This window comes from Podarcis vaucheri (assembly GCF_965113315.1).
Source record: "Podarcis vaucheri genome assembly, chromosome: 12".
Lineage (NCBI taxonomy): Eukaryota > Metazoa > Chordata > Lepidosauria > Squamata > Lacertidae > Podarcis > Podarcis vaucheri.
Genome location: NC_138750.1, coordinates 63,033,411 through 63,059,203, shown reverse-complemented (window position 1 = coordinate 63,059,203; position 25,793 = coordinate 63,033,411). Strand labels below are relative to the sequence as shown.

Below are 25,793 nucleotides of genomic sequence, written 5' to 3'. Positions count from 1 at the left end.
AATCTATTCCAAACTTCTAAAAACAACCCCTAAAACAGCAATTTAACATGAATTTTACTACCTAACGAGACCACTGATCCATAAAACGAAAGCAATAATCAATCCACTGTACTATAAAATAAATAAGATAGTATTGTAGATGATAAAAATTTAAATTACTCCCCCCCCCATCTGCACTGATGATAGTCATTGTTTGGATTGGGGGGGGGCTTTTATCCATTTCCGCAGCCTGTAGCTGCGGGTTCCACAAAGTCACAAAAACAAATTAACCCACAAAAAAGGCAAAATAAAGAGCAAAAACAAAAGCACCTGTAGCAGGACATCCCCCCCATCATTCAGTTTGTACAAACTTCACACACACTCACACACTACACACGCTACGCTTCTGTTATAAATTCATAGAAAATCAACCATACATCGGATTTGCACTGTTCCACTTTTATTTTACTCCATGAAGGAAGGACTACAAAATGGGGAAGGTTTGATACAGGGCAGCCATAATCCCTTCAGCATCCCAGCACATCCACAGGAGCACTGCCCAGTTGCTATGCCAACCCTGATGGTCCTAGACAGAAGACAATCAAGATCACAAAGAACTTGCATATGGGAGTGGATTCAGCATGGACTGGAACAAAGGACAATGATCAGATCTTCCCTCTGGGGGCAGGAAACTGCGACTACCTTTTGTCTTCAGAAAATGACTCATGGGGAGGGGGAAAGGGGGAACCAGCCAGGTGACAGGACACTCAGGTTACCACCACAACTCCTCCCTCAACCCCTCCTTTCTGTAATGTATGCATGATGTTTCTGGGGGTGGGCTTGACCTACAGGATGGGAATTTCAAAGTCTTTATAAGGTCTTGCACACCATTTTTCTGAATCCTTCCTCTCTCCTGCAAGTGAGGGAAACACCCTTTTGCAACAGTTCAATAAAGGCCAAGCCTACAGGCTGCTGCTTTGCTCCAAGTTGTCCTGGTTGGTGTCTTTGTTTTTGTCCAAGGGAGCCCTCGGATTTTTCCAGTAACACACCAAACTTAATCTGTTCCAGAAGTCCGTTTGACTTCCGAAATGTTTGAAAACCAAGATGCAGCTTCTGATTGGTGCAGGCGCCCCGGAAACAATAGCCAACAGCCGCATCGGACGTTCACCTTCCAAAAACCGGAACACCTACTTCTGGGTTTTCGGCGTTTGTGAACCAAGGCACCACTGTATTCTATACTATTTCTATTGTATTTGTGACGTTCAGTTCTGTTCTAATTGTGGCTTGTAAGCCCCTTTGGGATTCATTCAAATGAAAGGGGGCCTGGAAATGTAATGAATCAAATCAGCGGTGACCTCCCTCTTTTCATTGTGCTCCTCTGCTCCCTTTCCTCCCCATCCCTCTGACCCACAGCCTGACCCCCTCCCCTCTCCTTGAACCCCCTTCCCCGCTCTCTCTTACCCTGGCAAGGCTGCAGGCTGCAGAACTCAATCTCCACGTTGGGTCCCTGGCAGGGCTGTCCTCCGTCGGAGGCAGGGGGCTGGGAGCTGGAGCGGAAGCGGCGCCGAGTGCCCACGTTGCAGCTGCGGCTGCAGGAGCCCCAGGCCGTCCAGTCACTCCAGGCGCAGTCGGCTGCAGAGAGGGAGGCCAGCTCAGGGCGGGGGGAATCTCTTTCCAAGCGCCTTCCCCAGATATTATTTCTATTATTACAGTGGTGCCCCGCAAGACGGAAAACTCACTAGACGAAAGAGTTTTCCGTTTTGGAGGTGCTTCGCAAAACGAATCTCCTATGGGCTTGCTTTGCAAGACGAAAATGTCTTGCGAGTTCCTGCGGGGTTTTTTCCCTCCCCCCCCTTTTCTAAGCCGCTAAGCTGCTTATCCGCTTATCCGATAAGCCGCTAAAAGCCGCTAATAGCGCTAATAGCGCTAATCCGTCAATGGGCTTGCTTCGCAAGACGAAAAAACCGCTAGACGAAGAGACTTGCAGAACAGATTCTTTTCGTCTTGCGAGGCACCACTGTACATTTATTATATAAAATAAAATAAAACCAGCCGCTGATGGAACTCAACCCCATTTAAGATATGGTGTTTAGAGACCCAAGTTATTTTTCATTTGTGTGTTTTCCAAGACCAAACTTAGCTGGTCTCTAAGGTGCTACTGGAAGGATTTTTTTTATTTTGTTTTGACACATAGAAGGTTAAACAGGTGCTTGTGGTCCCCGGAAGGTGTGACCTCAGGACAGGTGCAGGATCTCCATTCCACCCACCCATCTATCAACCAAGAGTGGGCTATCATCTCATTTTATCCTTACAACAACCTTGCGAGGTGGACTAAATTGAAGCTTCGTGGCTTGGCCATTTTCTGCTCCACCCAGCTGGGCAGAGGAGCTGTGGCATATTGGTAGGCCACCTGCGGGAGTCCCCAGCTTCAATCCCTACTGGAATCCTCTGCTAAATTTTCACTGGAGGGAGCAGGTGCCGGGGTTGGTCTAGATGACCCCTGGGGTCTCTTCCAACTCTAGAATTCCATGATGGTATGTTTCTAAGTCCTTCTCCGCTTCTCTACCCTAGAGAACTGCCACCTGTCAGTGTGGACCGTCCTGGGATAGAATGATAAAGACTCTGACCTAGTAGGAAAGGTGGCCGTCTCTGTTTACCTGGGCAGGGCTCCGTGGTACACGCCATCTCTCCATCTTTGCAGGTGCTGGAAAGGAAAAGGGGGAAATTACGTCACTGAGTAGATGTCTTACGAGTTGCCTCAATGGGAAAATGCAAGATGGAAATTATTTAGAATGATTTGCACTCGGAAGAACAGGGCGGATCGAGGCCCGGTGGGTAGGGACTTTATCTTCTTTCCATCTCTGGGCCAATAACATCCACGCAGCCGTGGTCGCTATCGGAGAAGAAAGGCAGATCAAGTTGATGGACTATGTCAAAATGGCTAAAATGACCCGAAGAATCAGAAATCAGGAAGGTGAAAAGCTTAATAAGGAATGGGGGAGATTTATAACTTATCTTAAAGATCATTGCAAACAGTTAAAATCCTTGGAATCTAGTTTTTATGTCGTACGTGGGATATGTGACTGTGAAATTTCAATCTCAAAAACTAAATAAATAAGTTTCTGGAGGAAAAAAAGAGGTCTGGAGGGTGGTGACATGAGAACGGGGCCTTTTCTGCAGTGGCTCCTAGTTTGTGGAAGGCTCCCCACAGTTAGTCTCACCTGGCACCTTCCGTATACACCTTTAGGCTTCAGGTGAAATAAATATTTAACTTGGGGATCACTTAAGAAGGAAGTGTTTTATAGATGCATACAATTACAAATTGTGGTGTGTGTGTGTGTGTGTGTGTGTGTGTGTGTGTGTAGGAATACAGGTTTTCATAAGGGGGGGTTCTCCTAGGAGGGGGAATAAATAAATAAAAGTAAAAATGAGAAGAAATGCAATCCATTCATCACCAGTTGTTGCAGGAGTCCAGGAGGGCGACGTCCCCCGGCTGGTAGAGCTCCCCCTGGTGGTAGCAAGGGCACTCTCTGAGCGGCAGGCAGGTGTCGTTGTGCAGGAAGAGACCCCCGGGGCAGGAGCAGCCCTCGCGGCAGCGGGAGGTGCACTCCACGCGGGAGCCTTGGTCCAGGCAGAGGCGGGGGCAGGCGCCCCCCTTCCGCTCGCACTCCTCGGCCGTCTGGTACACCAGGTTCCCCGGGCAGAGCGCTGTGTGGGGTTTGGGGGGGACGACAAAGGGAGAGGCATCTGGTGAGAGACGTAGGGTACCCAGAGGTGTAGCAGGATGGGGGGGCTGGAGAGGAAGTGTCTGTCAGGAGTGCATGCAGGAGCCAGGCCCTGTGACCAGTAGGACTTTGCAGGACTGGGGCCTTCCTACGTTTGTTCTGGAGAGGCAAAGCACAGCCGCACAGGTGAGGCCACTTGGTAACTCACTGCACCTGGTGGCAAGAGCAGGGAAGGGATATAAAGTCAGCATTTTCCCTTCAGCTCTTTGCCACAGCAACACGTTCCCTGCCTTGCTGCGTTTGGCTCCTTGCTTCCTGATCCTCGGATCCCTGACCTCGTGGCTCCTTGCTTCTTGACCCTCAGACCCTTGATTCGTGACTCCTTGCTTCTTGATCCTCGGACCCTTGACTCCCAGCCCTCTGACCCTCTGACTTTTGGCTTTCTGACTCCTGGCTTCTGGACTCCCGATCCTGCTCCCACCCCGCTATTGTGTCCCCGGTCCCGACGTCCTCAGCTGGGACTTCGATTGCCCATGAACCAAACCATGACAGTGTCAGGGAATGGTCTGAAGACGAGGACTGGGGGATGCATTCTGATGGAGAGCTGGAGGGGGAAAGGTCGCCCCCCCTTTGTCCGCAGCGTGTTCAGAAGCAGAGAGAGAAACAGGAGATGGACAGCTTAGGGGGGAGTTACCCAGTTATGAGATAAGGACATGAGATAAGAAGCAGAAGGGAGGGGGCAGCTAGTTGAGACGTCGCTCAAGAGTGTGGCGGACCCCCCCCCCCATGGACTTGGAGGTCCGAAGGTATCAGAGAGCAAAGGAGTCAGAGGGAGGGGGGAACTTCCCGTCGGCACCCGAGATGCTGTGGAAGCCGGAAAGAAGATTAGACTGGCCTACTGCCTCCTTGTGGAGAGCTGTGTATTTGTGCTCGCAATGTGGTGCTGTAATAAAAGGACCACAAATCTATCAACTGCTCGTTGATTCTTATCTTGATTCTTATCTGCGAAGCTACCGGAGGGAGGGGAAGACTCTCCACGCCTGACGGGGACCCCATATCCCAAATGTGTACCTTTGCAGGGCTGGGTGTTGCAATCGCGGGTCTGGATGAGGGGTCCGGAGCACTCTGGGCCCCCGTAGGCTGGCTTGGAGCAGGTGCGGTTGCGGGTCTGGACCCCAGAGTCGCAAGGGGCCGAGCACTGGGACCAGGAGGTCCATGGGGTCCAGATGCCTTCCACTGAGGAGGGAGAGAGGGAGGGAAGAAGGAACAAAAGATGATAAGGAGGTGGTCTGCCTGCTGGGGGCCTTAAGGACCCTGCCCCTGCCTCTTTCCACCTGGCTCTGGGGGGCTCGCAGGCTTCACAAGGACTGCAGCTGCTTTTCTATTTTTAATTTTTATCTGTGGTGTTTCAAACGAGACCATCTTGGCTGTGAGCCCTGGAAGACCTGCACCCTGCCTTGCCTGTCCTTCCCCATCTGGCCTGGGAGAGAGTGGAGAGGGGACTGACTCCAGCTACAAAAGCTGAGGCTGTTGAACAGATTCTCAGGCTGGAGTATTTATTTACAGGGGGCGTTGAGAGAGCCTGTTGCTGTTATCGATATCATGGTTGTGTTTTTAGTTTTAGCTCTTACGATTTGCATGGAAATTGTTTCCATTGGGTTGTATACTTTTTGAGGCGTTTTATTTATTGTTTATGACCTCTGTTATGCTTGTAATTATGTAAATCTTGTCGTGTTGTAAGCCGCCTTGAGCAACTATGGAAAGGCGGCATACAAATAAAATGATGATGATGATGATGGTCTCTCCTTTAGCTGTGATCCTTGCATTGGAGGCTGTTGAACTCGATGACCCCCGGGGTAACTTTACAATTCTGTTTCTCTATCCTAGAATCATAGAGCTGGAAGGGTCCCCCAGTGGTCATCTAGCCCAACCCCCCTGCAATGCAGGAATGCTCTTTCGACTTGCCACTGCACTGGGGAAGAACCTGAGGGCGCTTCCTGTACGGCGGCCACCTGTCGGGTAAGATCAGCCAAACCTCGGACCCCAAAGGACGCAATTCCCCAACCTGGTGCCCTTTGGATGTTTCAGACTGCAAACTCCCATCATCCCCGAGGCCGGGGGGGGGGAGCTCAGTGCTGCCCCTCCTTCTGCCCCCCCTCCTCTCACCTGGGCAGGGGGGCGTGTCACAAAGCTCCTCCTGCACCGTCTCTCCGCTGCAGCTGGCGGCGTCCGTGGTGCCATTGCAGTCCCGGAAGCGCTTCCTGACACCCGCCACGTCCGTGGCGTAGTAGCAGGTTTTTGAGCAGGGGGACCAGGGCGTCCATTCGCTCCAGGCGAAGGTGATCTCTGGGGAGGGACAGGAGAAAGAGTGTGGGGCACGGGAAGCCTCGGGGTTGGGGGTCACTCGGTCCCCTTCCAGGAGAAGTGAGGCCTCTATAGTCTACTGGCAGGCAGACTAATGAGGAACTTTAAAAAATGATCAAGGTATCATTAAAAACAAACAAACCTGGAGGCTTTTCTCCTGGGGATTTTGGGCCCAGACATACCAAAAAATGCAAAGGAAATATTCTTGTATGCAACGGTAGCAGCAAGAATACTGATCGCAATGAATTGGAAGGGAGAGGAAATCCCAGTGAAGCTGGAGTGGCAAAGTTGGAGTATGCCGAACTGGCAAAAATGACAGAAAAACCTTTATTCGAAAATGAGACATGTACAGAAAACCCCATGAGGACTATTACAGCATTATAATGTCAGTGACAGCATTTGAATGACTTCTGTATTAGGATGAATATATGTAATATAATATTGACAAATATTAGTAAAAAGAAAATAGAGATTAACTGTGTATCAGATAAGTAATATTGTAAATACATGGGGTGGTGGGAAGTCATAGGAATTTTTTTTAAGAAGAATGTATGGTGATATGGGGACGCGGGTGGCGCTGCGGGCTAAAGCCTCAGCGCCTAGGGCTTGCCGATCGAAAGGTCGGCGGTTCGAATCCCCGCGGTGGGGTGCGCTCCCGCTGCTCGGTCCCAGCGCCTGCCCACCTAGCAGTTCGAAAGCACCCCCGGGTGCAAGTAGATAAATAGGTACCGCTTACCAGCGGGAAGGTAAACGGCGTTCCGTGTGCGGCTCTGGCTCGCCAGAGCAGCGTTGTCACGCTGGCCACGTGACCCGGAAGTGTCTGCGGACAGCGCTGGCCCCCGGCCAATAGATGTGAGATGGGCGCACAAACCCCAGAGTCTGTCAAGACTGGCCCGTTCGGGCAGGGGTACCTTTACCTTTACCTATGGTGATATGAATTAGCGAATACTGATATTTTTCTTGTATTCTCAATTGGTTGTTTCATACATTTGTTTGTTGTGCTTTTTTGAATATCAATAAAGCATTATATTAAAAAAAAAAGAGTGCAAAACCACTCCCTGAACAAAAGACTTGCTTGACAGCTGACGCAGAGGAGTGGAGCTTCTCCTCCAGCCTCCCAAGGCATCGGATATACTTATTTCATGAAAGTGACGCACCTCTTCCTTGTCGGGACCCCTTACCTGAGATGCAGGCGGTGTGGCATTCGCGGACCTCCTGGGCATCGCCTTGGCATGGGGTACCGCCATTGGCAGCAGCCGGGTTGGAGGGAGACCTGCAAAAGAGGCAGGGTGGTACATAAGTTAGGGACAGGGAAGAGAGGATGAAGCTCTGCCTCTGCACCCATCCAGATGGATGGACCCCTGAAGGATGCCACAATTCCTTTTCTCTTATTCATTTCTTTAACAAAACGTATAGAGTTAATAAATCAAGTATCTCTAAGCGACTTAGAAGCATAGAATTGTAGAGTCCAGGCCAACCGCCTGCAATGCAGGAATATTTTGCCCCTTGTGGGGCTCGAACCCACAACCCTGAGATTAAGAGTCTCCTGCTCTACTGACTGAGCTATCCTAGAAGAGGACTTGTATAACATATTACTAGGGAAAGGGCTGCTTTTCCTGTCCGTTTGCATTTCCTAGTGCAGTAAGTATTGATCTGATGTGCAGAGATCTTTCCTATTCTACTTAATTCAAGAGGGTTCTGGAAGCCTCTTTCTGTGAAAGAAGTAAGCAGAAGGTTCATGATGTTTGGGTTATTTCTTCAGAGAAGCTGAGTACAGCTGCCTTAAACTGGTTACAATACGATAATCTTTATTGTCATTGTCCCATACAGAACAACGAAACACCGCACATGCGCCCTACGTAGTGATGCTCGCTCCGGGTGTCACAACGCCTTTCTTCGCCCCTGGCTGACTATAATAATGCCAGAAGGAGCCCGGGTTCCACTCTTTTGTATCTCTCTTTCTTTCTGGTGTGGTGTTCTGTATGTGGTGTGCTTAGTGTTAAGGTTTCGACTTATTATAAATTACTGTGAGTTTAAGTTATGTCTGCTGCAACTGGATTTCTTATGGACAGGGCCAATCCTGAATGTATTGGATTTGTGACCATGGTGCTCCTCTGCCTTCAGTAGCAGTAAAGCTCTGCTGCATGAAATAAAATTCCCTCTGGTCTACTTTTGGGAATCCTGCAATGTGTTTAAGATTTTACTCTGCTAACTATAAATCGGAATCTAATCTGGATCAGTATTGAGTAGAATTTCAACGACAGTTCCATCCATTCATTTTTTAAAAAAATCAAGAAAACACATGGTGACTACGACTAATACGTGTGTTACGTTTATAATTGTAATAAATTTCTTCAAATATCAGAAGGGCTGTCATCACATGGCAAACGCAGCAAGCTTGTTTCCTGCTGCTCCAGAGGGCAGGGTCCGAAGCGATGGCTTCAGATGACAAGGAAGGAGATGCAAACCATTATTGATGCTGCTGTTGTTAATTGAAATTATATACTGCCCTATACCCACAGGTCTAAACATTAGGGAGATCTTTCTGGTGCTAAGAGCTCTTCAACAGCGGAACAGACTCCACTGAAAAGTGGTGGTCTCTCTTCGGTTGTCGGTTTTTAAACAGGTTGGAGACTGGAGAGTGTTACCGGAAAAATCCGAGGGCTCCCTTGGACAAAAACAAAGACACCAACCAGGATAACTTGGAGCAAAACAGCAGCCTGTAGGCTTGGACTTTATTGAACTGTTGCAACAGGGTGTTCCCCTCACTTGCAGGAGAGAGGAAAGACCCAGAAAGATGGTCTGCAAGACCTTATAAAAACTTTTGAAATTCCCATCCTCCAGGTTAAGCCCACCCCCAGAAACATCATGCATACATTACAGAAAGGAGGGGTTGAGGGAGGAGTTGTGGTGGTAACCTGAGTGTCCTGTCACCTGGCTGGTTCTTCCTTTCCCCCTCCTCATGAGCCACTTCCAGGAGACAAAGGGGAGTTTGCAGTTTCCTGCCCCCAGAGGGAAGATCTGATCATTGTCCTTTGTTCCAGTCCATGCTGAATCCACTCCCATATGCAAGTTCTTTGTGATCTTGATGGTCTTCTGTCTGGGACCATCAGGGTTGGCATAGCAACTGGGCAGGGCTCCTGTGGATGTGCTGGGATGGTGAAGGGATTATGGCTGCCCTGTATCAAACCTTCCCCATTTTGTAGTCCTTCCTTCATGGAGTAAAATAAAAATGGAACAGTGCAAATCCGATGTATGGTTGATTTTTCTATGAATTTATAACAGAAGTGTGGCGTATGTAATGTGTGAGTGTGTGTGAAGTTTGTACAAACTGAATGATTGGGGTGGGGGGTTCCTGCTACAAGAGCTCTCTTCCAGGGTTTCTTCAAGCAGGCTGATTGACATCCATGCCCTTTTAAATGTGTTGGGGGGCGGGTTACTGGGTGTGTTTTTAAAATTTTGTTTTCTTTTTATGTATTTTGTTTTTATCTTGTATTTTTATGCTGTGACCTGCCCTGCGATCTTAAATAAAAAAGCAATTTCAATGACTAATTCGCATCACCTACGCCAGTGGGATGAGTCGGGGGCAAGGAGAGAAAACAAAAAAACCCCCCACATTTTGATCCCAACCTTCCTTGGGAGGGCTGGATTAAAAAAACCTGCCTCAAGAGGCCACTGTTAGGATATAATTCCATTCCACCTTAAAAGGGACCAGGCTGTTGTGTGTCACATGCCTGTTTACTTCCAGCACTTGCTGGGAACTTCCGTTTGTATATAGCTTTTGTGTTACAGCTGTTTTGCTGGAAACGAAGGGAAGCAGACATGTTTTCCTTTGTTCCTGAACTATGCTGAATAAATGCTGTAAATATGCTTACACATTACTCTGCCCGCCTCTTCTGCTGTGAGAAGATTTATTCACTTTGCTGACAGAGCGTGCACGGGTCTCTAAACGTATCTGAGGCTCGTGTCGCTGACTGATGCTGTTCCAAGGCAGTCCGGTGATCGCCCGGCTGCCGGCCGGTGGCTGGAGCCAGCTGGGGACCTGCCTGATGCCCCCCGTCTCCCCGGCAGTATCCCAACAGCCACATCCCGCCCACAGGTGGACGCTGCCCTCCTTTCACCTGAATCTCTGCTGCATGCCGACCCCACAGCTCCTTCCGCAAGGGCTCCACGGAGACCAAGCCGACCAGCCACACTTCACGGGGCAGGAAACCGAGTCGCAGGTCACGGCACCTTCCAGGCAGACGCTGGTGGTGGGAGCGGGAAGGAGGCGGAGGACAAAAGCTCATCAGGACTGAATCTGGACCCCATAACCACCGCCACCCCAAAAGGGGGGAACCTGTGACCCTCCCATCAGCCCCAGGGGCAAAGGCAGAGACTGGGAACCTTTCATATCTTGAGGGCCACATTCTCTTTTTTATATATAAAATTTATTTGGTTCTTCAAATATTTTGCAGAGATATATCACACATAAATAGTAATCTCCTGGACTTCCGCCCTCCCCTTTGTGGGTCCTATTATTAATCCTTTCCTCCTGCATCTTTTATGATACAGTGGCACCTTGGTTCTCAAATGCCTTGGTACTCATACATCTTGGAACCCAAACACTGCAAACCCAGAAGTAAGTGTTCCAGTTTGCGGACTTTTTTCGGAAGCCAAACATGCTCCGTTTGGAGTGTTACGCTTCTGATCTGAGAGCCCCCTTTCTGTTTTGAGAGTTATGCTGTGCAGCGGCGTAGTGTGGGTTGTCAGCACCCGGGGCAAGGCAAGTAATTTGCGCCCCCTAACCCCTAACCTGCCGCCGCTGCCAGTTTCTTCTTGCTGCTGCCTGGTCTGGTCTGGTGTGGTTCTCTCCCACGCTCAGCGCTGCGCTGGGCGGCTGCTGCACTGTCCCTCCCCCAGATAGTCCCTCGCTCTCTCTCCGCACCGCACGCCTGGCACCCACCCCCTCCACAGTGGGCGGCGACCCAGCGGCTCGGATCGGACTCACACAGCCAGCACTGCAGTGAGAGAGTGAGTGAGCCAGGTAGGGGCAGAGAGCTGAGAGTGCGAGCGCGCCCCCCCCAGATGTTGCGCCTGGTGTGGCCGGCACCCCCACACTATGCCACTGATGCTGTGGTCTGTCTGTTTTTGCTATTTTGCATTTTTGTTTTTGCGGCTCTTTTTTGTGTGTGACTGTGGAACCCAGTTCAGCTATTGGTTGATTGCGTGACTGCAGTACATTGTTTATTGCTTTCATTTTGTGGATCGATGGTCTCGTTAGATAGTAAAATTCATGTTATTTGCTGTTTTAGGGGTTGTTTTTAAAAGTCTGGAATGGATCAATCAATCAATCTGTTTTGCATTACTTTCTATGGGAAAGCATGCCTTGGTTTTGGAACACTTTGGTTTTGGAACGGACTTCCAGAATGGATTAAGTTTGAGAACTAAGGTACCACTGTAATCCAAAACCTTTGCCTCTTCTGTTATGTCCAGAATTCAACATTAAACTTTCAGTAATATTCCAATCCTACTATTTTAACTGTTTATAACGGTCTTTAAGGTAAGCTATAAAGGTTCCCCATTCCTTGTTAAAACTTTGGTCTTGCTGATTTCTGACTCTCCCGGTCATTTTAGCCATTTCAGCATAGTCCATTAACTTCACCTGCCATTCTTCTCTGGTGGGGGGCCACATTCTTTTCTGGGCGGCCTCCCAAGGGTTAGCCTCTAGACAGCTGGTCACAGGTCTGGGTGCAGTGGAGCAGTTTCCGAAAGAACGGGACCCTCGGCTCCTCCGGCACAGGTACCCTCCCTGGTGGGTTATGGGCCCACAACCCGAGACTTCTCCCGCACAGACGTCATCATTGCTCTACCCTTTTCACACCCCTCCTGGCACTAGGAGGCAGTGGAGCAGGGGAAGGTGGGCAATCTACTGACTTGTCCCTCGCCTGAACCATCCCTTCTTCCTCCGCCCAATCCCGTGTGCCTTCCTCCACTTCAGACTGCTCGCTCCTCTTCAGTGTCAGGGACTGGACTGAGGAGGAATGGTGGAGACCGCCCCCTCCTCCTACACTTCCCAGAAAAGGGGGAGACCGTATAGATTTAGAACAGCGGTTTGCAGAAGGTCACAGTTCAGAGGCTGCAGAGGGGAGAAGCTGGGAAATATTGGGAGATGAGCAGGAAGAAGTCGAAGAAGCACCAGGGGAGAGACAGCGGGAAGACTTAGTGTCTTTAGAAAGCATGCCAGAACCCCCCTCTCCCAGAACCCGGCAGGCATCGAAAGTAGGAGAACAGAAAGCTCAGAGGCAGAAAGCACAGATCAGCCAACGCAGGGATGACGTATAATAGGAGAGACGGAGGAGGTGGGACTTTACTCAGAGCAACGCCATTATCCAAGAGATGGCACTGCTACATCTCTGTGAATATTGAATAAAAGACCTTGGTAAGAGTTTCTTGTCTTTCCATTTCTGGCAGCCTGCCGTGAGGCAGGGGGGGTCAGATTCCCTGAAGACTCCTGCCTTGTGGGTGGCCGGGCTCCCGGTGGAGTCCAGGGTCAGGTTCAAGGTGCTGGTTTTGACCTTTAAAGCCCTTTGCAGCCCAGGACCCTCGTACCTACAGGACTGCCTCTCCTGGTCTTCCCCGCAGAGGACCTTGCGGTCTTCAAACAAAACATCTTGGAGATCCTGGGCCACAGGGAAGTTAGACTGGCCTCAACTAGGGCCAGGGCCTTTTCAGTACTGGCCCCGATGTGGTGGAACGCTCTGTCACAAGAGACCAGGGCCCTGTGGGACTTGACATCTTTCCGCAGGGCCTGCAAGACAGAGCTGTTCCGCCTGGCCTTTGGTTTGGACTCCGTCTGATCCTTATGTATCCTTCCCCTTATGGTCTTGATTTATCAGCTATTTTAAAATGAACCTGTATTTTAAATTGGTTTTTTTTTTCTTATTATGTTTTTACTGTAATTTTATTGGTGTTAGCCGCCGTGAGCCTGGCTCTAGCTGGGGAGGGCGGGGTATAAATAAAATATTATTATTATTATTATTTATTTATTATTATAAATTGCCGGTCCCCTCTTCTGGGTTGCTCCCCTGGTCGCCTGACTGTGCCCTACACTCTTCAGAGCCCTGCCAGAGGAGGAGGAGGAGGAGGGTGGGGCACCAGAGGGACCCCCCCCGTCCCCTGCTTACCACTGGCTGCAGTTGTCCCTCAGGAACATCTCCCCCGGGATGCGACGCTCGTGGTCGAAGAAGCAGTGGCACTGGCTGACGTTCACACAGCCCCCGTCCTGCAGGAAGAGCCCCGGGGGGCAGCGGCAGCCTGGGAGGGGAGACAGAGGGGGCTGGAGGTCAGAGCAGGGGGCAGGGATAGAATGAGCCCCTTTTCTAGGCTAGGAAGGGATCAGGAACGTGGTGCCCCCCTCCTAGCCCCGGGGAAAACATGCTCACCCTCCACGCAGCTGCTGGGGCAACTTGTCTTCAGGCTCAGCTGGCGGCACGTTTGGGGACAGGGAGCCACGAGGCCTCGCTCGCAGTGCCCGGCTTGCACGTAGACCATGTCTGGCCCGCAGTCTGCAGAGGGAACAGGCGAGAGGAGGAGGTCGGGGCGCGGGAAAAGGGAAGCGAAGCTTAGTGGGTGGAGGGGGCAGGGATTGCAGCCATCCAGTCTTCCTCCCCTTCCCTTCCCTCCCCTAATTCACAAGGCAATCCAGAAGAGCCTATAGCTCCTGCCCATCTGCCCCATGTTGTCAGTCCAGGGATTATTCAGTTTGTAACTCAAGGGTTAAATCAGTAACTCAGCTATAGAGGGTGGAGAAGGAGTTGCTTAGCAACCAGGCAGAGTGGCATGATCTCAAGCGAGGCGGCCAGGGCCCTGATTGGCTGTGCGTTTCTGAGGGAGTTTTTCCTCTGTGTGTTTGGTTGAAGGCTTCTCTGGTACGTACAAGGCCAGATGTAAAGAAAGACAAAACCTCTCTGTTCTTTTCTCCCCAAATTGTTCACTGTTTCTGTTTGGTTTCCCAATGTTCCTGACATCCCCCAGGCTCATCCCTCCCCCATCTCAGGCTCCATCAACAGCCCCCCTTTCCTTTCTGACCCTCCCTGTCTCTCAACTGCAGCCAGCACTTACCCCGGGCATCTCCGCAGGGCTGCTGGTTGCAAGTTTCCATCTGCACGGCGTCCCCCGGGCAAGGCTGCCCCCCGTTCTTGGGCGGGGGGTCGGCGCAGGTCCTGGTGCGGCTCCGCACGCCGCCGCGGCACTCGGCGTCGCAGTCCGACCATTCGCCCCAGGATGCCCAGGCGCCATTAACTGGGCGGAGAGAAAGAGCCACGCGACTGAGCTCCTCATGCAACCACAGAATTGGACCCCTGTATCTTAAGGCAGTATTTTGTCATGCCAACCTTCCCGTGCCTTTTTGGAATTAATAACGGGGAGCCGGTTTAAATGATTTCGTCGACTATGAATGAAAGATGTGTTTTTAAGAGTCTGGCAAAATGAACATTTTAAGCAAAATGCTACACGTGAAGCCTGCAAGCTCTTTGCTTTAGCCCACCTTGCAAGGTTGTCGTAAGAAATTGGCACAGGTGACGCGTAATACCCGTTCTGCATTTGCAAGAACTTGATATCAGGCAGAGATGCCTTCATTGCACTCTTTTCTGCGCCTGCTAAATACGTTATTGTTCAGGCAAGTTTCAATCCTGTTTTCAGCCTCTATTTTAACTTTTTGAATGCCTTAATTTTTGCTGTTAATTTTCCTTACTGCTAACGTCTGATTTATCTCCCAACCTCCTGTAAACTGTTTTGAGGCTGTTTAGTTTGTAATCTAGTGGTGTATTCATTTTATGAAATAAACTCTGCATCTTTCATAAAACGTATACGCCACTAGATTGCAAACTAAACAGCCTCAAAGCAGCATGCAAAAAGATAATCAGTTGGTAGCTCAGTTGGTTAGCACGTGGTGCTGATAACACAAAGGTTGCAGGTTTCATCCAGCTGCATATTCCTGCATTGCAAGGGGGTTGGACTGGATGACCCTCAGGGTCCTTTCCAACCCTACAATTCCATGTTTTTATGAAGGGCTTCAGGCCTGAGAAGGCTTGAGAGGGTTTTGGGGCTCGAATCCTGCTTGCGAGTTCCACTTTGGGGGCATCTGGTTGGCACCGATTCTATATGAATAAGTTTCTGTTTGAAATATTCAGCACTTGCAAAATTCAATTCCTTGCCCAAAGGGTTCTCCTTCAGGCAGGCATCTGCAAAGACAATGAGAAGCGGAGGGAGCCTTTTGAGCCCCACCTGTCCGGGAACCCACTGCTCCCAGGTGAGTGAGGAGAAAGGCCTTACCTGGGCAGGCCCGCAGGAAGCAGGAGCGGCTGTCAAACTCATCGCGGTCACACTGCCCCCCAGGCAGGGCGTTGCGGAGCAAGTCCCGGCGCCGGAAGGTCACCCCCAGCCCGCACGACCGACTGCATTCACTCCAAGTGGTCCACGGGGACATGATGCAGTCCGCTGCCAGAGAAGGGAGAGAGGCAGGATTGGACCAGAACTATAGTTCCGGCAAAGGCCAGGAGAGAAACTTCCTCCATTTGCAGCGAAACATCCTAACCTTGATCTGAGCTGGTGCCCTTTTCTTTAGGACGGAGGTGTGTGTGGGGGGGGGGAGATTTCATCGCCCAAGGGCCGCATTCCATGCTGGACAACCTTCCAGAGGCCACATGGCCAGTGGTGGGTGGAGCCAGAGGCAGAAGTGGGAGGAGCCACAGATTTAAATTTTACACGTGGCAGGAGCGAGCTGGCAGGAAACCACACTGTGCAATTTAGCTCTTTATTAGCAAGAACACAATCTGCACAGTCTTGGTGGACTGTCAAAAATGACATGCAGAAATGTTTTGGGTTGGGGCACTGTTGAGGGGGTTTTGTTGTGGCTGTTGATACTAATTTTTTGTGTCTTCATTTTGGATTAATGTGGTAATATAATTGTTCAGTTGGGTTGTGCACTTTTTGAAGCTTCCTTTATTATTTATAACTGCTTTGATGTTTGTAGTTATGTGGGTTTTTTAATATGTTGTAAGCTGCCTTGAGCATAGTTTTAACTTTGGGAAAGCGGCATACAAATAAAATGATTGATTGATTGATTGATTGATTGATTGACTGTCAGGACTCCTGAGCACAACAGCTCATCCCCAGTAGGCCTGGCCCCATGGATCAGTTGCTGAGACTGAAAGTCCCTGCCCCCCCTAAGTCCCCTCCTATCCAGGGTTTTTTCTTTCCTTTTTTTAAAAGTGATATTTATTAGAAGTTTAAAAATTTCAGAAAAAAGAAAAAAAAGGAAAACAACAAAGAAATTACAATACATTAAAGAAAAAGCATAGAAAACAATACAACAATACAACAATACAACGTGAAAACACACAATAACATTAAAACACATATCCAATGTTCCATATCTTTATCTTTCTTTTACTTGTTTCAGCGACCTCCTCACATCTCCCTTCTCTGTGTTCCCATTTCAAAATCTTATTCAGCAATACTTCACCTTCTCTCAAAACTTATTTTAAATTTATACGTTTCAGTTATTATGTCTCCAATTTCTCCCTTGATTATCAAATGTTTAAGCTTGACATAATATTATTCAAATTTCACCTTTGTTCTTATAAACCAATTATTTTCACAGTCCATTCAGCTATGTCACTAATGCCATATTATCTTTATATCCTGCATCAACCTATCCAGGGTTTTTTCCAAGCAATCAGAGACCGTGCCTGAGTGTGGCAAACCTCTCCTCCACCCTTTTCATGCCTCTCTTGGTTCTGGGGAGCTTGTCACAGCAGGAGGGGGAGACACCTGTGACTCTTCACCAGCTTCTGCCTCTGATGCTTGACTTCTCTCTGCCACGGACTCCCCGCTCATCTTCCATCCAGGCAAGCGAGAGGCATCCTCCGCCTTCAGGGACACAGTCCAGCCAGGCAAAAACCCTCAGGGAAGGGGGGGCAGAGTATGGCCGAGCCATGCCCTCATTTGCCCATCCCTGCTCTCGTGCAGAATGGGGGGGGGGGGTTTTGAGGGGAGCGACTATCTGCCCCAATCTGACATACCACAGTTGGCCTCGTCGGACCCATCCTGGCAATCCTGGCGGAGATCGCAGCGCCGCTCCAGCGCCAGGCATTCCCCGCTGCCACAGGTGAACTGCTTGGCAGAGCAGACGCTGGGAGGGCCCAGTGGGGGCAGCAGGGTGGTGGCGGGGGTGGCGGGAGCAGTGGGACCACCTGTGGGGGGGAGGTGCAATGCAATGGTTAGAGCGTCGGACTAGGACCAGGGAGACCAGGCGCCGAGTCCCACTTTGTCAGGCGTAACTTCACTGGCAAGAATTAAAGAGCAGTTTATATTTTGTAGTCCTTTTTGTTACCTGGTTACAAGCAAAAATCCACATCTCTCCACAAGGAGAGTGGTTGACTACTCTAAATCCTCCCCTTTCCACCCCCAGCAACATCTTGGGCACCAATGGGAAGTTCCTTCTCCTCTCTAGTCTTTGTTTTTTAATACAGGCAGACCTCCTAGTTCTTGGGGAGGGAAGATTCCCCACACTCTCTAATGACGACTCTGCTGGCTGCTCCCTCCCTTCTGTCTCTCTTCCCATTATCTCGTAACTAGGCAACTCCTCTCAAAACAGCTCAGGGTCTGTGTCTCTCTCTGTTCCTGCTGGAAATGGGGGGGGGTCTTCCTCCTCCTCCCAGTAGTGGAGGAACCCTCTCCGTCACCCAGGGCAGGACGCCGAGGGGCGGGGTGAACCACCCAGTGGCGCATGCGCGACATCCGTACGGACTGCGCACATGTACACAAGCTGGTACAGACTGTGCATGCGCAGCAGCTGGTACGGTTGCCACACAAGTGCCAGGCTGCACAGACGCCGCATGTGAGCACCAGCCCGTGCAGATGTCCATACGGTTGCCATGCAAGCAGCAGCCCGTATGGACACCATGCAGGCGCAGCGCCCACACTGACTGTGTGTGTGCCCTCCGCCGCTCTACAGCTGGGGGGAGGCAGTGGGCCATCTTGCCACCCCCCCTGGGTTGTGCCCAGGGCAGCCCTCCCCCTCCGCCTCCCCTTTGTACGCCCCTGCCTCCTCCTCCTCTTCAGAGAGGAGCTGATCTGCCTGAGAATGCATTCTTCAATCCTCTGATTCAGACCATTCCCTGACACACTTGTTCCTGAAGCCCATTGGGTGACTTGACAGACGGCAAAAGCGTCCCTGGGGGAGAACCACCAACCCCTGAACTTTTGGTTAATGGCAATTGCCACCAGCCTCTGTGCGTGGGTGCAATGGCACCCTTGGGATCTTCCCTGGCACCCACAGAGCACCTGTGATCCCAGGTTGGATCTATATGCAAATTAAAAGCACCACATTGGACTCCGTTCCACGGAAACCGGAGCTGCGCCTGCGCCTTGGATCCCCGGAGTTTCTCGCCTCTTGGCAAAGGGAGCGGCAGGTAGCAAAACTCACCGCAGTGCATCTCGTCCGAACCATCCAGACAGTCTTCTTGGCCGTCGCAAACAAAGGCGGCCTCAACGCAGCCGAAGACTTCACAGGCAAACTGCCCCTGGGTGCAGAGGATTCTGGGAAGCCCGGGGCTGGGAGTTCGAGTCAGCGCTGTCAGAGGAAAACAGCACCTTATCGGGGGCTGGCAGGGGGACTGACTTCCAGTTGCTCTGGGGCTCGGATCCTGCGTGCGGGTTTCCCAGGATGGCCTCATGAGAGCAGGAAGCTGGACCAAATAGGCCACAGGCTGGATCCAACCACAGGGCTCATTATTATTATTATTATTGTTATTATTATTATTAAACATTTCAACATAACAATTTATCAAAAACATATCAACCTCATTTCCCCCCCCATAAATCCCCCCTAAAAAGATAATACTGCCAGTGTTTTTTTAACCGTTTACAATTTATCTGTAAATATTCAATAAACCATTCCCATCCTTTTCTAAAAAGTTTGCCATCTTGATTTCTTATTCTCCCAGTAAGGTTTGCCATTTCTGCATAGTCCGTAAGTTTGGCCTCCTCTGAACCTTTTCCAACTCTACAATCTCCTCTTTCAGGTGAGGCGACCAGAACCCTACAGAGCGTTCCAAATGCTCCTTGAGCAAGATCAGCCCCAGACACATCCCCCTGCCGCCCCCTTTGGAGACGGCAGCCCTGCTTACCGGACAGCGTGGTTCGCAGGCCTGGCTGGTACGGAAAGGTTTGGGACGCAGGCAGCACCGTCGTGCCAGGGGTACCAGGCGCGAGTCTGGGCAAAGTGGATCCCAATGGCCAGGATGGGGACCAGGAAGGCGAGGCAGGAGGCTCCTTGGAGGGCCGGATCCGGGGCGATTCCGGGACGCCGGTTGCTCCTCCAGGGCGCTGGGACTCCTGCGATACACTTGGCAGCCCGGTGAGCCACTGCGGGGGAGATGCTGTCTCTGGGGCAGGGGGTCTTGTGCCAGTGACCGTAGAGGTCACACCAGCTGTGGGGTTGGAAAGAAGCATGGGAGAAGCTTGAGTGTCCGGCCTCATGAACTACAAACCCCAGAATTTGGGGTCCAAACCGGTGCCAAAGCTTTGCAGCTGCTTGGCAGCGTTGTGCAGCGCAAACCCCGTGTTTTGCAGCACCCCCAAACGTTCTATTTTTATCTGTTTGCTTGTTTGTTTGTGTGTTTGATTGACAAACCGCCCTTCATCAGAAGACCGCAGGGCGGCTCGCAAGGTAAACTACAAAGCAAAAAGGCAAAAAAATAGTGAAAACAAAAACAGCAAAACCAAGGAGCTCCCCAAGTAATAGATACATCAAACCAGGGTTCGTGGTTAACACATGGAAATCCAACATCCGATTCACTCCAAAGCCATACCAAAGTTTTGTACAGTGGTGCCTCGCAAGATGAAAAGAATCTGTTCTGTGATTCTCTTCGTCTAGCGGTTTTTTCGTCTTGTGAAGCAAGCCCATTGACGGATTAGCGGATTAGTGTTATTAGCGCTATTAGCGGCTTATCGGATCAGCTGATAAGTGGCTTAGCGGCTTAGAAAAAGGGGGGGAGGAAAAAAACCCCGCAGGAACTCGCAATACATTTTCGTCTTGCGAAGCAAGCCCATAGGAGATTCGTTTTGCGAAGCACCTCCAAAACGGAAAACCCTTTCGTCTAGCGAGTTTTCCGTCTTGCGAGGCATTCGTCTTGCGGGGCACCACTGTAATAGTTTTGCAGGAAAATCTGTAGGTTTTGCAGTGCCTCCCTCAAATGGAGTAATTGTGGTACCTCGGTTTTCAAACATATTCTATTCCGGAAGACTTTTCGAGTTCCGAAACGTTCAAAAACCGAGGCACAAAGGGCGGTCTGCAAATTTAATAGAGAAAGTTGAGAAAAATAACATATACATTTGACTTCTGAGGTGTATTCAAAAACGGAAGCATTTACTGTATTTTTCGCTCCATAAGGCGCACCTGATCATAAGGCGCAACTAGTTTCTAGAGGGGGGATTCAAGAAGAAAAAAATTATTTAAAGGGAGCGCTGAGCAGAGCCTGTACGCATCCCAGGCTCTGCTCAGCGCTCCCTTTTATGAGCGGCGTGGAGCCTGTGTGTGGCTCTTGGGGGCTTTTCCCCGAGGAGGGAGAAGGGCACGTGCTACCCATCTCCCTCCTCGGGGAAAAGCCCCCAAGAGCCACACACACACTCCACCCTGCTCTGTAAAGGGAGAGCGACTATCCCTGGCTTTTGTGGGAGATGGGGAAAGGGACAGAGCCGCGCAGGGCAGTGGGATGAAGGCTCCCCTTTGCTCTTTTAAAGTGTGCACGGCTTCTACTGGCTTTTCTACGAGGTGGGGGAATTCCCTCAGCTCCTGAAAAAGCTCGCAAAAGCTGTGCACTCTTTAGAGGGTGTGTGGCTCCTGTGGGCTTTTCTACGAGGTGGGAGGAGGAACTGATGTGGCCAGTCAGTCCCTTCTCCCTCCTGGGGAAAAGCCCGCAAGAGCCGCACGGAGCTTGTGTGCAGCTCTCGGGGGGCTTTTCCCACCTGCTCCCCTCTGCATTCGCTCCATAAGATGCACACACATTTTCTTGGGAAATTAATCCTGCATCCAGTCAGGCTTCCCCTGCGCAGCTCTGTTCGGGGAGCTGGAAGCTGACCTGGCAGGAATAGCAGAGTTCGCAGCGGTCCTGCGTCCGTGTGAGATGAGGGATAAATCAAGTCCAGAGACAGTTCGGTTCTTATCTCTAGAAGCGTTTATTTACAAAGCAGTAAATCCACCAGAACATTCAGCCTGTGCTTTCCAAAAGCACACACGCAGCTTCTGTGCCAAGCTGCTTCTCTCAGTCTCACTCAGTCAGAAGTGAAAGCAAGTCTCTGAACAGACACACACTGTGACGCACTTCCCTGCATCAAGCTCCTCCCAGATACAGGACACCACGGAGTTTCAACCCTGTCAGTTCCAAACTCCACACATTTCCCCTTGCTTTTTAGGAGGGAAAAAGTGTTTCTTATGGAGCGAAAAATATGGTACTTCCATGTTTTATGGCATTCGAAAACTGAAACTTTCGTCAACAGAGACATTCGAAAACCAAGGTGCGGTGGAACCTCGGTTTCCGAATGTAAGACCGTTTTGGATTCTGAAAAGTTCAGAAACTGAGGTTCAAAGGCTGGCTGCAAAGTCAATGGGGGGAAATGAAGAACGTGCCTCGGACGCTGCTCAGGAACGGAATCATTCAAAAACAGAAGCATTTACTTCCGGGGTGTCGGCATTCAAAACCCGAAATGTATGTCAACGGAGACATTAGAAAACCGAGGTTCCACTGTACCACTGTACTCAAAGCAGCCTCCCGTCCAGTCTCCCTTGCAAAGACAGGGGGGCACTGTTTTCCTGGAGAAAACCTTGCCCTGTGCCAGCCTCGGCCTTCCTCTATTCCCAACCCTCTATCTTCCATGCCCAAGGACAGGAGCAATGGATAGTAGCCTTCCATAGCCCTCTCCTCCACAAGGAATTTGTCCGTTCCTCTTTTAAAACCACCTGGGCCATCATTGTCTCTTGTGGGAGGGAGTTCCACAGTTTAACCACTATCAAAAGCATCTGGAGGGTGCCAGCTTGTCCGAGGCTGGCATAGACTCTGGAAGAGAGGACCCGTCAGCCGACCCCCTTCCCCTGGAAGAAGCCTCCAGGTGCCCCCGCCAGTCCCCCCAAACTCACTCCAGGGGCAGCCGATCACCTCCATGCGCAAGGAGGGGCTCCCGCGAAACTCCATGGGCACGAGGCGCAGGATGCGCGCCAAGATGGGTGGGCGCAGCTCCTGGCGCACTGCCGTGGCGCTGTTGAAATTGCCCTCCAGAACCTGTGGGAAGTTGAGAAGCGTAAGCCGAGGCGGCAGAGGGCAAGAGCGAGGCTCAGAACGGGCGGGGCAGGACTATTCCCCCCTCCCAATTGTTTTTACTGGAAAAGGGTTAGAGGGCTTTGGTAGAACTCTGCCAAGGCCTTCTAAAAGTATGTCAACTCAAAATTAGGTGCCATCGAGTTTGGCGTTGCTCCAGGTAAGCATTGATGGGCAGAATTGGCACAGGTACGGATGGCCCATAAACCCCATTTCCGCATTTTTTAGGACTTGGTCATTCAGTGTGGCAGCCCCTGCCCTTTGGAACTCCCGGCCTCTTGAGATCAAACAGGCATTTGCTCAAAGCATTCTTGTTTAAACAAGCCTCCCCAGATGCTTAGAAAGCTATGGTAATTTTAATCCTCTTTTAGTGTTTTTTTTTGGGGGGGTGGACTAGATGACTCTGTGGGTCCCTTCCAGCTCTACCATTCTGTGATATTAGCACCATAGCTGTATGTTTTAGGACCCACTGCATTTTCAGTGACTGTAAGTTGTTTTTAAATAATGAAGGAAGGGTGGGGGCAATAAATAGATTGATAGATGCAATTAACACAACTGCTTCGTAAACAGAGCAGAAGATAAAGTAGAGCAGGATATAATCTGATTCCCATGTCTTCTTGGTGCAAGCTGAGCAGGATGAGTGCGTAGCAAGTGGGTCGTCTGTCAGGGGGCCTTCAGCTGTGATTCCTGTGTTGCGGGGGGGGGGGGGTGGACTAGATGAACCTTGGAGATCCCTTCCCACACCAGCCCACTGAGCAGCTCTGCCTTCTTTGGGGAGCCCTGAGAGATCTCCTGGGAAGTGGGGGAGCCGTATCCAAGGCAAGGGCAGCGGTGGTACCTGCGCCCGCAGGGAAGTGCTGGGGCCGTATCCAGATCGGGCGTAATCCCGGAAGTTGACCCCGTCGTTGCTGTAGACCAGGCGGTAACGGGAGACGTAGCCCCGGGAGGACCCCCCGCCTTGCGTGACCACGGCAGTGAGGAACGTGGGCTGAAGGAAGTCCACCTGGAAATAGGGGTCGGGGTCCGAGGGGCCCGGGCTCCACCCGGGGGCCATGTTTTGCCTGGGGGGGGGGAGGAGAAGCATCAAGGTTTGGCCTATTAACCATTCAGCAAAATAAGCAGCTGCCTAGGGTATCAGGAGAAGGGGCGGCACCACATAAATGTTTTCCATTGCCCATTTTTTAAACATTAATAGTCACAAGTTCCTCAGCCCTCTCCTCCTCCTCCAGGAATTCGTCTAACCCCCTTTTAAAGAGGATTTAACATATTTTGTGGTTTTCATCTTGTATTTTTATGCCCTGACGTCTACAGCTGACGGGCAGCCTACCAATTTAATAAATAAGAAAAATAAATGGCAATGATCATCTTGAAAGTAATAGGAACAATGTTTCACATGTGGTGGGAATGCCGACCTATTAAACAATTTTGGAATGAAATATATGAAGAAATCAAAAGAATGTTTAAAATATATTTTGGTAAAAAACGGGAGGCATTCCTTTTAGGTATAATTACAAAAGATGTTCCTGGCAGTCAAAGGAAATGTAGTCCTTTAGGCAACAGCAGCTGCCAGGATGCTCATAGCAAAAAACTGGAAAGGGGGGGGGGAATCCCATCAATAAAAGAATGGCAAATTAAACTTAGTGAATATATAAATTTGGCAAGATTCACAGCATTCTCAAGGGGACAATCGAACCAAAAATTAGCAAAAGAATGGGATTGTGTTAAAGAATACAGTGGTGCCTCGAAAGACGAAAAGAATCCATTCTGTGATTCTCTTCGTCTAGCGGTTTTTTCGTCTTGCGAAGCAAGCCCATTGATGGATTAGCGGATTAGCGCTATCAGCGCTATTAGCGGCTTTTAGTGGCTTTTAGCGGCTTATCTGCTGATCGGATCAGCTGATAAGCGGCTTAGCGGCTTAGAAAAAGGGGGGGGGGAGAAAAAAAACCAGCAGGAACTCGCAAGACATTGTCGTCTTGCGAAGCAAGCCCATAGGAAATTTGTTTTGCGAAGCACCTCCAAAACGGAAACTCTTTCGTCTAGCGAGTTTTCCGTCTTGCGAGGCATTCATCTTGCGGGGCACCACTGTATATGAAAAAACATTGTTCTGAAGTAAGTATATCGTATGTAACGAATGAAGCTTTGCAGCGTTAAAGAAATTGAAAAGCGGTTTGAAAGGTGTAAAGATAGAGGTAATTTACATTAGACACAACAATTCAGAAAGATTACAATTTTTGAGGTCTCAAAAGAGAGGAAGGAAGTCAATATGTGTATATGTATGTAAAGATTAGTATGATGGCATGGGTTTTTTTTAGGTGTGGTTTTTTCCCTTTTTTGGTTTCTGTTTGTTTTGCTTTGTTTTTGTTGGTTTATTCGTTTTTTAGGATTTTATGTTTGTAATTTTTGTTGTAACTTTGCAATGAAAATAAAAATTATTTTAAAAAATCATAAACCCATCCATGTGGGTGGCCGTCCCTTTCTCCTGCAGCAGGAAGTTCCAGAGATTAACTATGCACTTTCTTTTATCGCCATCGAATTGTCTGGCCCCTTCCTCCCTTCTGCAATGCAAACCCACCATGGTACCCTCACACCAACGCTCTCTGAGCTCCCCCCATCTGTCCCTGACTCCAGGAAGATGACTTGGACCCCCAAACTTACATGTTGGGCATGATGTTGAGGCGCCCGGCGTCTGGCGGGTTCCCGTCCTGGTAGGACGAGGCGCTCAGCTGCTGCTGGTGGATTCGCCCGTCTTCCAGACCGAGGGCTTCGCTGCAGGAACCTGCGTCGAGAGGGTGCACAAATCCAGTAAGAGGCGCCCCCAGCTTCGCTTCCGTGGATTTGCAAAGCCAGTTTTATTTTTATTTTATTACATTAATATGCCGCCCTTTGCCCATAGATCTCAGGGCACATCACAACACGCGTCAGCTTAGAAATTGGCACAACAGCCTCTCGAGGTAGGCCGGTGTTAGTTCTGCTGTATCCGAGGTTTCCAAACGTTTTGGGGCTGCTACTCGCTCGGTACCACGAGCTCTTCCCCAGTGCCCCCTAACCCTGCCCCATAAATAAATGAAAACCATTGCTCTGGACAGCAGTTTGCACAACCCGCTAGAGGAGACAACGGTAAAATTCAGCAGCGAATACTGCATGCGAAATATTTTCACACCTTCTGATCAACGAAAGCAGGACAGAGGAAATTTATGGCGTATTTACATACAACCACTTTCCAAACCCGCACAAACCTTCACTGTCACAGATGTACGGTGTCAGGGGTTCAGGAGCAGAGGCACAGGAAAGGGAGGAAACGGAGAGCGAGGGGAAGGAATCCGAAGGAAATATGAGCGATGACAGCGGCCCGAGATCTCCGAGT

The 25,793-nt window shown here is 50.2% G+C and overlaps 1 protein-coding gene across 1 annotated transcript in view; it reads right to left on the bottom strand.

Annotated features, from left to right (window-relative positions):
- Positions 1 to 25,793, bottom strand: part of LOC309514800 (SCO-spondin-like) — a 183,682-nt gene that overhangs the window by 73,738 nt on the left and 84,151 nt on the right. Inside the window, exons 49-65 of the mRNA XM_082192086.1 lie at positions 25,085 to 25,205; positions 23,268 to 23,490; positions 22,252 to 22,393; positions 19,244 to 19,546; positions 18,541 to 18,687; positions 17,135 to 17,305; positions 15,384 to 15,548; positions 14,172 to 14,351; positions 13,493 to 13,615; positions 13,235 to 13,364; positions 10,190 to 10,315; positions 7,250 to 7,341; positions 5,871 to 6,050; positions 4,776 to 4,940; positions 3,435 to 3,687; positions 2,637 to 2,683; positions 1,441 to 1,611 (exon numbers count right to left, since the gene is read on the bottom strand). Of these exons, the coding sequence (XP_082048212.1) occupies positions 1,441 to 1,611; positions 2,637 to 2,683; positions 3,435 to 3,687; positions 4,776 to 4,940; positions 5,871 to 6,050; positions 7,250 to 7,341; positions 10,190 to 10,315; positions 13,235 to 13,364; positions 13,493 to 13,615; positions 14,172 to 14,351; positions 15,384 to 15,548; positions 17,135 to 17,305; positions 18,541 to 18,687; positions 19,244 to 19,546; positions 22,252 to 22,393; positions 23,268 to 23,490; positions 25,085 to 25,205 (2,739 nt within the window). The remainder of the gene's footprint in view (positions 1 to 1,440; positions 1,612 to 2,636; positions 2,684 to 3,434; positions 3,688 to 4,775; positions 4,941 to 5,870; positions 6,051 to 7,249; positions 7,342 to 10,189; positions 10,316 to 13,234; positions 13,365 to 13,492; positions 13,616 to 14,171; positions 14,352 to 15,383; positions 15,549 to 17,134; positions 17,306 to 18,540; positions 18,688 to 19,243; positions 19,547 to 22,251; positions 22,394 to 23,267; positions 23,491 to 25,084; positions 25,206 to 25,793) is intronic.